We start from the raw sequence: 14309 nt of genomic DNA, 5'->3' as shown, positions 1-14309 counted from the left end.
GTTTTACCTTTACTTGAAACTGTTATTGATGGGTGAACTATATTTAGCAAGAGTATTACTAGAAACAGTTTTTAGGGGATAGTGTGGCAATGAAGGCTGAAATTAGTTGTCAGCGAGGGGGTGAAATGAATAGCATCTCAAAACATTAGTCTTGGGTTTGATTATTCTGCACTATATTGCATTGGTTTTAAACAATACATGATGTGGCTGGTGTGTTACTGCTTTCTACATTTGGCACTACTGAATGTCACAAATGAAATTAATCCTGATAACAATTTGGAAACTCTTACTAATAGATCTCAGGTGATGGCTGCAGCATTTTCCATTCTGAGGCAGGCAGCCAATGCTTACTGTTCAGGCTTTTTACCAAACTTGAGTAAGGAAACAGGTACTTGGAATAACATTAATATGTAAAGCATCACATGAGAGAAAGCTCAGAAAGTGGAAGAAAAATCCACGGCCAATCTGGTGGGAAAGACCAAAGAAATGTGCAGCACAAGTTAGCTATGGTCCATTAACACAGCAGTAATTTTTCAGGGTGCAATGCTTTAGAGTGTTACGTAACACAATTTCCTCTATTTCCAACTCCAATTGCTGAAGCTTGGGGAAATTTCAACTGAGAAAGATAAAGGGCTTTCAGCTGCGTTCAACCAAAACTCTATACTTTAAGGGAGCAATGCAAATATTTAACAAAATGCCTCAGAGAAACATGATTTTTTTACTTTCAACCACTTTGAAATAATTAGCAGAGATGGGTTTGTATAAGCTAGACTCTTCCCAGGGATATAGGAAAAGACACCCGAATTAACACATTGAGAAATCAGATCAAATAGGTACGATATTCAGACTCAGTTGGTCAGACTCAGTAACATGTTTAACCTATAACTTCCAGTTGCAAGTTGATGGATATTGAAGCTCCAGGTTTTTGGGATTACCATCACAGCAGGGGCATCTTAATGATAGGTCTCCTTCAAAAAATCTACCAGTTACTCCAGTGTAAGTATGAATACATTGGTGTTCATGTAGCATTCATGGTTAAGAGCAAGTGGATGAATTGACATGTTTAACAGTGTATTTTGTTTGCCTTCAATTCCTACCACTGAAGAAACTCTTTGTGTAATTAATCAGCTATTCTGTGTTATTGTGACTAAACTCTTAAATAAATTTAACTTCAGAACTATTAGAATGTACAGCATTAAAGAAGTCAACAAGTGCTAATGTCAGCTACAGTCATTATACCATGACCAATCTCATCCAATGTCTCTTTATTCCCCTACTGCTTCAACCATCTAAATGCTTTTTAGCCAAGACCTTGTGATGCTGAAAAGTCTTCCATTGCTACTATGATGGTTTCCCTGCATTTACTTAAAATTTATATTTCCATTGGATTTGATCATAATCCAAATTTAACAAACATTTTAAGATTCATCATTTTTTGCTCTATCACTCTTTAGGTCCTTTCCAACGTTTGGGTCAGCTTCAGATTGGACTTATCCAAGTTACTCGTCCATCCTTCCATCTTATCTACTCACAGTCTATCCAAGGGTCAATCTGAGCATACAAATAATTTGCAGAATGACCAGGAGCAATGAAAAGCAGCTCTACATAATAAATATTTTATCTTTCTACATTATTATAAAAGTTTTGTTTTTAGAAGCTTTATTAAAACCTGTTGTCTTACTTGAATTAATTTCAATACCTGTAAACAATTTTCAAATTCCTCTGCACTCTCTTGTACGAATTGCCTAACCATCCAAACCTCAAAACGGGTTTAGAAAAATGCTATGAAGCAAATTTATGGTCTTGCCTAGTTGCCCACTGCTATGAGCAGGAAAAACTCAATGTTCTGGAATGAAATTCAATAGGCCAAACACCTTTTAACGATGACATATGAAGCTAAATGCTGAAAAAAGGAGTTGCCTCATGAAAGGAGGTTCAAGTGTGCTATGGATAAATTCAGCTGTCAACATAGCAAGTGGCTCAGACATTAATCTTATACATGCACGCACAGGCACACATACAAATTTTTGCTTTGTCTTGAGGCTTTGGTGAGGAGGCTCAGGAGACATTAATCTTATACGTGCATGCACAGGCACACATACAAATTTTTGCTTTGTCTTGAGAGACTTTGGTGAGGAGGCTGAGCAGTGGTCAGATAAAATCTTCAATTTTCTCTGTAGTCTTGGTGGTTTAAGAGATGGCAGTCAGGGCAGTTGCATGCTCCTCCTGCAGAATGTGGGCGATCAGGGAAACTTCTAGTGTCCCTGTGGGAAGCAAGTCCAGCAGCAGCTGCTGACTGACCGCATCGAACGGCTGGAGCTGCAGTTGGACTCACTCAGGAGCATCCTTGATGCTGAGAGCATCATAGACAGGAGCTTTAGTGAGGAGGCCACTCTGAAGGTACAGGCAGTGGGTTGTTTGGGTGACCACCAGGAAAGGTAGAAAGGGGAGACAAGGAGTGCAGTATTCCCCTGTGGCCATTCCCCTCTGTAACATCGTTTTGGATACCGTTGGGGGGGTGGGGGGGGGGGGGATGGCCTTACAGAGGAGAGGAGCAGCAGCAGCTGCCAAGTCTGTGGCACAACGACTGGTTCTGATGTACAACAGTGGAGGATGGAATCAAGGAGAACTGTAGTGATAGGAGATTCTGTGGCCGTGAACAAGGTGCAGATGGTTTGTTGCCTCCTGGGTGCCAGGGTCAAGAACATCTGAGCGGTTGCAGAACGTTCTTGGGGGGGGGGGGGGGGGGGGGGGGGGGTGGGGGGGGGTGGTCATTGGTGGTTGGAAGCAGCTAGAGGTTGCTGTTTGCATTGCTAACCACAACATAGATAGAAAAATGATGAAGTCCTGCAGAGCGTTTACAGAGTTAGGCAGAAGGTTAAAAATCAGGCTCTCAAGTTTACAATCTCTGGATTACTCCAGGAACCACGTGCTTGTGAGGGTAGAATGAGGAGGATAGGGAAGATGAAGGCATAGCTGAGGAGCTGATACAGGACGGAGGGATTTAGGTTCTCGGATCATTGGGATCTCTTCTGGGGCAGAGGCAACCTGCACTAGGGGTATATTGCAGCAGGACCAATATCCTGCTGGAGCTGCTTGGGAGGGTTTAAACTAATCTGGCATGGGGGTGGGACTCAAAGTAGTAGTGTGGAAGAGTAGATGAGAAAGTTGAGGCAAATATAGAAGTTAGAGCAAGCAAGTCCAGTAGGCAGGACAGGCAGGGGCTGGACAAGTAGCAAGGAAGGTCTGATAGACTAAACTGCATTTATTTTAAAGCAAGAAGTCTGACAGGCAAGGGAGATGAGCTCAGGGCATGGATAGGCACATGGGATTGTCTTATTATAGCTATTAGAGAAACGTGGTTGAGCGATGGGTAGGACTGGCAGCCAAAGTCCCGAGGTACAGATAGGGTGATAGGGTGGAGGTAACAGAAGAGGGGAAATTGCGTTTTTGATTAGGGAGAACATTACAGCAGCACTTAGAGAGGATATTACTGGGAGCAAGTTGAGTGAGGCTATATGGGTAGAATTTAGGAATCAGAAGGGGGTGTTCACTTTGATGGGATTATACAGTAGGCCTCCAAATAGTTAGCGGGAATTAGAGGAGCAACTATGTAGGGAGATTGCAGATAGCCATAGGAATAATATGGTTGTAAAAGCAGGCGATTTCAACTTCCCTAATATTGACTGGGAATGCCGGTGCTAAAAGATTAGACAGGGCTTAAAGGGTGTCCAGGAAAGTTTTCTCAAGCAATACGTAGATGGCCGTAGTAGAGAGGGGGCAACACTTAACCTTCTCTTGGGAAATGAGGCACGGCAAGTGGTTGAAATGTCAGTGGGGGAGCACTTTGCGATCAGTGACCATAATTCTATTAGTTTTAAAATAGTAATGGAGAAAGATGGGACTAGTCCACAAGTTGAAGTCCTAAATTTTGATGGTGTTAGACAGGAATTTGCAAAGGTTGATTAGGAGAGGCTGTTAGTAGGTACAGGACATCTGACAGGTGGGAGGCTTTTAAAAGTGAGATAGGGAGAGTTCAGGGCCAGCATGTTCCTGTTAGAGTGAATGGCAAGAATTAGGGAACCCTGGCTGATCAGGGATACTGAGGCTCTGGTCAGGAAAACAAAGGAGACATGCAGGTATAGGCAGCTAGGGTCAAGAGAGTTCCTCATGGAGAACAAGGGATATAGCAGGACACATAATGAGGAATTCAGGAGGGCAAAAAGGGGACAAGCGATATCCTTGGCAAAGGAGAATCCTGCTGTATAACTCTATGACTCTAATTCTTCTATTCTCATCAATATCTTTTCAATAAACTAACTTCCCCACTAATTGTAAATCTTTGGACATGTTAATAAATGTTATAGGTTAAATCTAGTAAACAATACTTTGGTCTGTGGCAAGTGAATTCATGGGGCAAATCAATTTTAACATTTCAAACTTTTAAGTTAGTAAACTATAGGTCAACCTTGATCAATTTTGTGAATCGTGTTCAGCTCATTATGCGCAACTTCCAGAAAAGAAATCCATACTAATTCATTCAGGGACAAAATTTGTACTAAACAAGTTATGCAACTTGGACAACTGAATGCACTCGCTTGTGACCCAATTACTTGAAATACCTACATACTCTTTGGAACACCTAAAGGAACTGTAGTTCATTCTCCCCCCCCACCCCCAAACAATATGAGATATATTTAACAATTAGATTTAAATAATGCATATTAATAATTTGATAAATTTTTTTCTTAGCTTTCTTTTCCTTGCAAAACTGATGCCTTTGGCACTATAAAGTAGTACAGTTCTACCATTATTAACTCAAAGCAATCCCCCGAGAACTATAGGCAACAGGATATGGAAATTTTAGAGCCCTTAGAGATTAGCTTCTGTTTTTTTTTAAATCTGAAAAATGAAATTTGTTCACCTTAATGAAAACTGATCAATTAATTAATACCTGGGCTTACATCATTTCTAATAACAAGTAAAATAAGGAAAATGTAAATGAGTTCAGATGCATATGACAAAATAACCTACCTTAGTAGGACAGATGTGAAATAAAGTATAGTGGGGTGCCATTCATCTCATTTCAACAAGAAAGATGGTAAAAGCGATATTGCCCAAACCCAACAGAGAATGGATATAGCCAAACACTGGATAATGGAGATGGCAGACATGCACCTAATTCCTTATCTCACTGGAGGAAAAAAAAATGATTTCCCATTTTCATGAATATCACTTTCACTGGTAAACTGCATATTGCTGAAGATATCCGTGTCAAAGGGGGCACATCAAAGCAACTTATTCAGGTGACGTGTGTATTTCAGGGGAACCTATATAGAAGTACACACAAGAGAAAGATACAAAAGATTCTGTTTATAGGGAGGGAGGGAGGGAGGAAGCTTAAAGAACACAAACACTGGCATAGACCAATTGGCATCCATCATTAAGGACCGTCACCATCTGGGACATGCCCTCTTTGCGTTACTACCATTGGGGAGGAGGTACAGGAGCCTGAAGACCCACACTCTGTTTCAGGAACAGCTTCAGAGGTCTGTACAGTCCATGAACACTACCTCGTTATTCCTCTTTTGCACTATTTATTTATTTTTGTAACTTATACTAATTTTTATGTCTTACACTGTACTGCTGCCACAACACATTTCACGACACATAACAAACTTGATTCTGATTGGCAGCAGTTTTGGCATAGTAAATTCTATTTCCACACCAACTCCTCTTCCTAGTCTGCCCAACAGACCATTTTAGTTTTCAGTGGTTGAGCCCCAATTCAGTAAAGATATACATTAGAAGTGTGGGGACCAAAGGACAGTGTTCCTACAAGGACTGAAATGATATACCTGAACAACAAAACTCACAAGGCCCTGCACGAAAAGCGTGTTGCAGGTGAACGCAGGTAGGCTATAGGGAAGTAGGATCGGACAGCAGATAGATGTAGTGGCCTTAGATGTATCCTGTGGGTAAATAGTTGAGTTCGTCTGTAACTGTCCTTCCTCTAACAAGGTAGGGGCTGAAAATGATTATAAATGATTTCAGGCACACATCGACCCCACAGAAGCCTGTGCAGTTGCTGGAGACCGAGACCCTCACATTTAAGTATCTAAATAAGTACTTGAATTGCCAGATCATAAAAGGCTACGGACCAAGTGCTGGTAAATGGGGTATATATGTTGATAGGAACCTGATGGTTAATGTGACATGGTGAGCCAGGGAGGCTGTTTATGTGCTGTATGACTCCATGACTTTAAATGCTAAAATTAACTAAAACAGGAAAACAGAATAAATAGAACCATTTAGTAAAAAAAATCAACAGATGCCATTTTGACACTATATGGTTCACTAGTCAGACCACTACCCTGTTCTGGTCCTCATATGGTGCATGAGGACATCTAGAACTGCTCAGATAGGGTTCATAAACCAACATCTATTTACTTAATAATAAGTATATAAGGATGTAACCCTAGCAGTATACATAGTAATTAAAGGATTAAATAGTCTCTCTATTGATAGAATATTTCATTCAACTGACTAGGGAAGACCGGGTGACATATTCAAACAATACAAGAGTAGAAAGATTGGATATCAGGCGTTTCTTCATTGAGCCTTGAATGCCGATAGTATATCTGCTTTTAAGAGGAGATTGGTCTTGTTCATGACTAGCACAGAAATCACATCACATAGAAACGGTTTATTTATTCACAAATGGAATAGGGGTGTCACAGGCAAGACTGCCATTTATTGCTCAGTCTTGCTGCCTTGAAGGATTTGGTGACTCAACCTTCTTGAAGAATTCACATCGTGCTGCAGTGTAAGGATGTCAGTATTTAGATCCAATGATGATGATATAAAGCCAATACATCTTCAAGTCAGGATGACTTGGTGTGGAACTTAGTTAGAACTTAGGAACTTGGGGTGAACTGGAACTTGTCCAGTCACGATCGTAAAGTAAACTTTATGGATCAGCTGGTCTTTTCCTGCAAATCTCATCTACTTATGTGTGCACGATGCCTGGTTTACAAAGTGTTGTGGCTGCACTACATCACACACCAAGCTTCAACCTTGTATCTTGTAGCTAGTGCCAAGGCTTTGGGAGTCAGGAGGCCAGTCATCCACTGCAAGATGCCCAGTCTCTGATTTGCTCTTATGGCTGCAGAACTTACATGGCATGTCCATTTACATTTTGGGGACTCAAAGAATGCCGATGTTGGGAAACGTGGTGATGGTAATTTCATTAATTGAAATGTACAAGATCCTGAGGGGTCTTAACAGGGTTTCTTCATTTGGAAGAATCTAAATCGAGGGGTTACTGTTGAAAAGCAAGGGATTGTTCAGTTAGGACACATTGAGGACAATTTTTTTTCCTCTCACAGGGTTGTGAATCTTTATAAAAACCTCTTCCTCAAAGGGCATTGGAAGCACTTTCTTTGATTATTTAGAAGGTAAGGATTGTTAATAGACAAAAAGGTGAAAGGTCACCATGGGTGGGTAGGAATGCTAAACTGAGTTTGTAATCAGATTAACCGTGACCTTATTAAATGGTGGAGCAGGTACTGAGTTGCCTTCTCCTGCTCCTGATTTGTATATTTGTATTGACTATTAAGCACAGAAGGCTAGACTTTTTCTTGTTGGAGGTCGTCACCCTGGCACTTCTATGGGTGAATCTTATTTGCCACATGCCAGCCCACGCCAATGTGTTGCCTAGGCCATGCTGCAAGCAGGCATTAACTGTTTCATTTTTTTGAGTTGCAAATGGAATTGAACATTGGCAAACATCCCTGATTCTGCATTATGTGGCAGTTGAAGATGGTGGACCGAGTTCTCTTCCCTGAGCAAATCCTGCAGTAACATCCAAGGCTGAGGTGATTCCAACAACATAACCATCTTTCTTTGTGCAAGATAATGTTCTGGCCACTAATGAGTTTATCCCTTGATTTTCATTGATGGATAACATTCGGTTCTTGCCTGATCACCTGAGAACTTTATTTACACCCTTAATAACCCTGATGTTTATTCCTTCTTTTGCCTCTCCATGCAGATTAGATGGCTGTGGAGTCATGATCACAGAGTAAACTTGATGGATTGGCTGGTCTCTTCCTGCCAATTTCATATATTTATCTGTACAGGGGGGCCTGGTTTACTGAGGAACAGTGGTGCTATAATGCTCAAAATCATTCTTCAAGGATGAATACAAACCAAACAGTGATAAGTTAATTATTTAAGGGAAGCATCACACCTTAGCCTAAAACCATCTTCAGGCAAGTACCCCAGCAGAACAATCTACAGGACTGCCAAACCTGAACTCCCTAAATGATGAAATCAATTAACATGATGTGGTCCATAGATCAAACCAGGGGTTATGCCAATTTGAAAGCCATGCTGATTGGTATATTTAAAGTGAAATAGTTCGATGAGGCTGTGTTAAACACTCCAACTGGAAAGAGCTACTGAGAAAATGAAATTCTCATGGACAAGTCAGGTTCAGCACCATAGCTGACAGACTCGAGGCACAAGGCAAAAGGCAACAGAATCAAAATAACATTAAAATCTTTACATTTCAGCCTGTTTATAAGGATAACACCACACATGAGGGGAAGTCAATTTATCCATTGCAAACAATGAACAGGCTGGGGTGCTTTTCTCTACAGAGGAGGATTAGCGGAAGTAATAAGAGAGATCTTTAAGATTATGAGACATGCTGATAAGTTAAGGGGTTTTAATGAGGGTTGGGGGATTCATAAGAGGTTTTAATACACAAAGAGTGGCTATGATTTGGAATTTCCCACCACAAGGAGTAAGTGAGGTGAATTATAGATGTAACTGTGGTAAATGGTGTTGATGAGTTTAGCAGAAAGAGGGAAGTAAAAGGCAATGGTAGGCTATGTTAAACTCTGAGGTGCAGGAAGAGGATATCTATTTCTATACTGTACATTATGAATCTTTTTAAACTGGAAACATCTTGCAAATGTGTGTAAATGCTGTGTGGCCTGTTTTGTTCATTTTGCGAGTGATTCACAACTTCAAGAGTTTGACGGACTGTAATTTAATAATGCAGTTGTGATTCCAGTTGAAGCATCATTGCATTGCAGCATCATTTACTAAGTAATTCTGCAAATTTAATTGCATTGTTGCAAGCTTTGAAGGAGACAGTACGTAGGACAACAATATAAATGGAGCTGTTAAAATGATTGACAGGACCTTTAGAATGTGCACTGCAAGTTCTGAATAATTAGTTGACAGATTTAATTATAACTAGATTTGGCTGACACACATGGTAAAACTGAACTTTGAAATTGAGCAAGAAAATTGACTTAACTTCCATGGGAAAATTAAGTCAATCTCAAGATGCATATAAGAATTCCAAACAGTGAAAAAGGAACTCGACTGATAAGGTAGTGGGCCCATTGCAAAGGTGAAAAATACAAATCTAAGAGGTTGGTAAAAAACTACAGAACATTGGATAACTCAAAAAAAAAATGCCCAGTTTAGTTCTATTAAATCAGGGCTGCACATACGTTCTTGCATGAGTACTTTACAATTATTATCTACACATTACAGGCAGAGCCTACCATGACTGAAGAATCCATCGAATCATCACACAAATATGCAGGATAGGTTGAGCAACAGTGATTCCCCATGCCAGTGTATAACTATGCACGACCTACAGCACTGGGAGCCTGAAGTTAAACTGAAATTACCCATGATTAACTCTTCTCCTTTTACTCAATCTAAAAAAAACCCAGATTTGTAGAACTGCATGAATGGATAGGATGCGATCACAACATTTAGACAGTGCTTCTCATTCAAAGAAAATATTGTTACGTGGTAATATCTCTGTAAGGACACAACAGAAGCCGAAGTTGTGCATTTGGCCCCTCAACACTAATTTGTTATTCAATAATAATTTAATAGTTTAACCTCAACTCCAGTTCCCTGTCACATCCTTACATCCCTGATTTCCTATCGGATCAACTTTTGGGACACGGTTTTGAATATATTCAATGACTTGAGTACCCATGACTTAGAATTTACAATTCTCTGAACTAAAAATACTCTTCGCTTCACTCCTAAAGTCATAAGCAACAGTAACAGCTAATTCCTATCAGGACATGTTATTTTTAGATAAATGAACAAGAATTGCAAGAAAAACAAGGATGGCTTACAAAAGCAGGATGTGAACTTCTGAGATTAACATGCTACTTCTGGCCTGGATCTGGTCAGCCGGATATACAAACCTTAAGCATGAAACTTAGGCCTCTACATAAAACCCAGCCCAATATCATTCCAGGCAATGTCTTGCCACTGGAAACAATCTCATACTATTTTGCATCAACAGCTGTACACACATCCCTTTGGTTCTAGTCAGTGACTGCATCACTTAAAATGCTCATCTCCTTGTTCAAGTGCTTTCATTGCCCTCCCTTTGCAATCTCTTCCGGTTGTACAACTGTCTAAGAACATGTTCTTCTGGCCTCTTGTGCGTCCCCCTTTTCCATTGTTTCAGCAGTAGCAGTATTGCCACCAAACCTTTAATTTCAAGAATTCCCTCCAGCCTTTTTTCTTTCTTTAAGAGGCTCCATTAAGCTCCTTTGTTATTATCTAGTGTCAAACTTTCAATGATAGGCACCTTGTGAAGAATCTTGGGATGTTTTACAACATTAAAGGTGCTTAATAATTGGACATTGTTAATCTCGGTCAGGTAGGACTAACAAAAAAAATTGTGAATATGCTGAGAAACAATTAGCTGAAATTCATGCATTGGGGTACAGGATTGGGACTGAAACTGTAGCAGATTAAAGGATGATTAGAAAAGCAAAAAGGCTCCCCTCCCAATTGTCATAGAGTCATAGAGCAGTACAGCATGGAAACAGGACCTTCGGCCCAACTCATCCATGCCGACCATGGTCCCCACCAACCTAGTCCCATTTTCCCATGTTTGGCCCACCAACCCTCTGAACTGTTCCAATCCATGTACTTATCCATTATGCTTGTGATCAATTGGGAGAGAAAGTAGTACATCTTTCTAAGGAATTTTTGGAGAACCGTCACTGAATGTTCTGTCATGGAATGATCATATTATCACAGCTCATTAGGAAACTTGTAATTGCTGGGGCATGTTACTGCATAAGCACATTACATAAATGAAATGTTAAGAGAGAAGAAAGTAATGAAAAAGAATTATGTAATTTTTAAATTGTTGAGAATTGCCAATGATTAATCTACAGTTACTTTTGCAGCAACAGGACTTATTGCCTGTGCTATTGGGCTTGCTTCTCAAACAGATAAACGCCTAAAATTCTTTGCAGCACCCTGTTAAATACCAACATAAATGATTTCTTTTTGTTCATAGAATTTGCTGGATTCACTGTCACAAACCTACTCGTGCTCTTCCACATGTCTTGAGGACAAAAAAATACACAGATAGCTGTAGTCAAATAGGGAATCCTCTCATCAAGAGTTCCCCTTTCACTATTCGAAAATAGTTACTGCTGGTCAGGGGAATGTGGGTAACTGGATAATTCCTAAAGATCTGGGCTGTGGAAGGAAAGCGTAAAATAGTGTTTGGCATCTTTATGTTTTGGAGAACTGCAAAAATCTGCAGCTTAATAAGAGGAGAAAGGATCTTAATGGGAAGTGAATGGAATGCAAAACTGGAAAGCTTTATTCTGTCCAAATAAAAGGTTCAGATGCAATAAAAATGCAAACCGCTCAACATCTGCAGGCATTGATGTCTGTGGATAATCATCTTTCTGATGAATGGCACTTCACTATATGAAACAGGTAAGGTAACCAAGAGTCATACTCACATGAAGAACTGGGAGCCATTGGTATCTCTTCCTCTGTTTGCCATTGACAACAGGAACTCCCTGTCATGTTTGAGCACAAAATTCTCATCTGTTCAAGAAAGGAGTAGTTGGTCAGATTTGAGACACCACAGAGGAACTGTAGTCTATTTGCCAACTGCACCAACAACAGAGTAACAGCCTTGCTTTAGGCCTCACCACAGCTTTACACTAAAGTAACGTGTCAAGGAGGAACACAAAGTTCAAATTGTTTTACTTTACCAGTACTGAAGCTAAAGCACTAAATGCTCTGGGTGTCTTTGTGTGTGTCTGGGTGGGTGTGTCTGTGTCTCTTTTAAAGTCTGCAAGCAATAAAGAAAATTGGACCATATATTCCACCAACTCACTGCCAATAATGGTACTTGCTGGGGAGGGTGCAAGGAAGTGTGTTTTAATTGTGTTACTTAGCTTTTTTTTCTTACCTTTTCATTTTGCAAAAGATCACATTCTCTATAAATAAAAGAATATGTTGAAAGTTTTAGGCAGGATGATAGGTTTTCTCATGAATAAATTGCCTAACCTCCATGCTGCAAGTTGCGAGCTTACTGCATAAAAATTTACCTTTTAATTCACTTTTTTTTTTGTAGATAACAGTGAACACACTAAGAAACAATTAGCCCAAATTCATGCATCTATTTGTGCATGCAACATTTCAAGCACTAGCTACATGCAACAGGTGAGGGAATTAAAAGCAATGCTATTCACGTATTGTTAGAGGGACTCATTATTTAGTAAATTGAGAGATTAATTTGGGCTTTGTAATGAAATTAAAAAAGATGTCTCTACCTTCAAAGTATCCGCCATAAATAGATTCTCCTCCTCGTCCATTACCTAAGAATCACAGGTGCATAAGTAACACTAGGCGCTACATCAAATGTTTCCATACTATTACGAAAACATACATATCCAGGAAGAAGTAGATTTAATAATGCCACTGTCTTTCTGTATCTGCTTTAATGTTCACCCCTTGACCAACATATAGTGAAAGATCTTCAGTTTCACTGTTCTATATTCACTCTTTTGTTAAATACAAGAGGGCATCCGGCATGTGTCCTCTTCTCGTTACTACCATCAGGGAAGAGGTACAGGAGCCTGAAGACTTGCACTCGACGATTTAGGAACAGCTTCTTTCCCTCCGCCGTCAGGTCTCTGAACGGTCCTTGAACACTATCTCATTATTCCTTCTTTATTGCACAATTTATTTATTTTGTAATTTATGTCTTTGCACAGTACTGCTGCCGCAAGTTTCACGTCTAAGACAGTGATAATAAATCTGATTCTGATAAAGACTCGGAGTGCTTTACCCCTCCCCCCACTCCAGCAGGACTGAAGGAAATTTAAGAGAACATCAAATGAACAGAACTATAAGCATGGTTTGCTGAAGAAATGTTAGATCCCAGTCCCCTTTCTAAAAGAACATATAATTCCCATCACAGTAGAAAAATACATCTTCCACTTCATTTCTTGAGCATTCAAATGAAACCTATGAAGAAATTAAAACAAAAAGACTCTCGTCTTCAAACTTCCATGCCACTGTCAATATTCTAGGGTAGTAGAAAAATATACCTCATTCAACAATGTCACCATTCACTATGACAAGATTTAAATCCTTGTACTCAAGAACAAAATGAAACTATAATATACTATGAAATAAAATGATTTGCAAAACAAAAAGATCAGGCTCATATACGTAAAAAAAGATGGAAGGATAAAGCCAAAAGGCTTTTACAAAGTACAAGGATTCCCTAGCTCTATTGAGGGATAAGGAAGCAAAAAAAAACCAAGCGTGCTATCCTAAACCAGATCAGATTAGGCTTCAGCTATGTATATTGGTGCCACACGATAGAAAGGAAGTCAAGCTTTGGGAACGGTGTATGAAGAATTAAAAGAATGGTACCATGACCAAGGGACTTCAACAACGTGGAGAGACCAGAGAAGCTGGGATTGTCCTCCTTAGTACACAGTACATAGGAGATTGAATATCAACATTCAAAATTATGAGGGGTTAAGGGGAGCGTATAAGGAAAAACTGGCAAAAGGTCCAGTGAGCAGAAAACACAGATTTAAGTTAAATGGCAAAAGAAGCAGAAGGTTAATGAAAGGACAGTTTTTAAAGACACAGGAGACTGTACATGCTGAAATATGGAGCTACGAACAATCTGCTGGAGGAACTCAGTGGGTCGAGCAGCATCTGTGGGGAGAAAGAAATTGCCGATGTTTTAGGTCAAAACCCTGCAGCAGCTTTTTTTTTTAGAAAGAATGCCAGCTGTGATGTTCTGTGTTCCATTGCTTGAATCTACTTCCAACATCTTTAATAACAATTTTCAAAAGGGAATTGGATAAATGCTTGAAAAGAAGAAAAAAAAATCAGGACTGTTGCAGAGGTCGAGGAAAACAAGATCAATTGGATACATCCTTCTTCGATATATTGGATCTAAGAGTTGGCACAGT

The 14309-nt window shown here is 39.8% G+C and overlaps 1 protein-coding gene across 8 annotated transcripts in view; it reads right to left on the bottom strand.

Annotated features, from left to right (window-relative positions):
• nktr (natural killer cell triggering receptor) overlaps positions 1 to 14309 on the bottom strand; it is a 174830-nt gene that overhangs the window by 72138 nt on the left and 88383 nt on the right. For 6 of the 8 annotated variants that reach the window (XM_052015714.1, XM_052015716.1, XM_052015718.1 and 3 more), the window contains 2 exons: positions 12645 to 12689; positions 11823 to 11910 (listed from right to left, as the gene is read on the bottom strand). In XM_052015714.1, coding sequence (XP_051871674.1) covers positions 11823 to 11910; positions 12645 to 12689 — 133 coding nt within the window. Of the gene's footprint in view, positions 1 to 11822; positions 11911 to 12080; positions 12161 to 12280; positions 12309 to 12644; positions 12690 to 14309 lie in introns of all 8 variants that reach the window. The other 2 variants (XM_052015723.1, XM_052015722.1) reach the window with 2 other exon arrangements.

Source organism: Pristis pectinata, chromosome 5, assembly GCF_009764475.1.
Source record: "Pristis pectinata isolate sPriPec2 chromosome 5, sPriPec2.1.pri, whole genome shotgun sequence".
Lineage (NCBI taxonomy): Eukaryota > Metazoa > Chordata > Chondrichthyes > Rhinopristiformes > Pristidae > Pristis > Pristis pectinata.
This window is presented reverse-complemented; position numbering and strand designations above follow the sequence as displayed.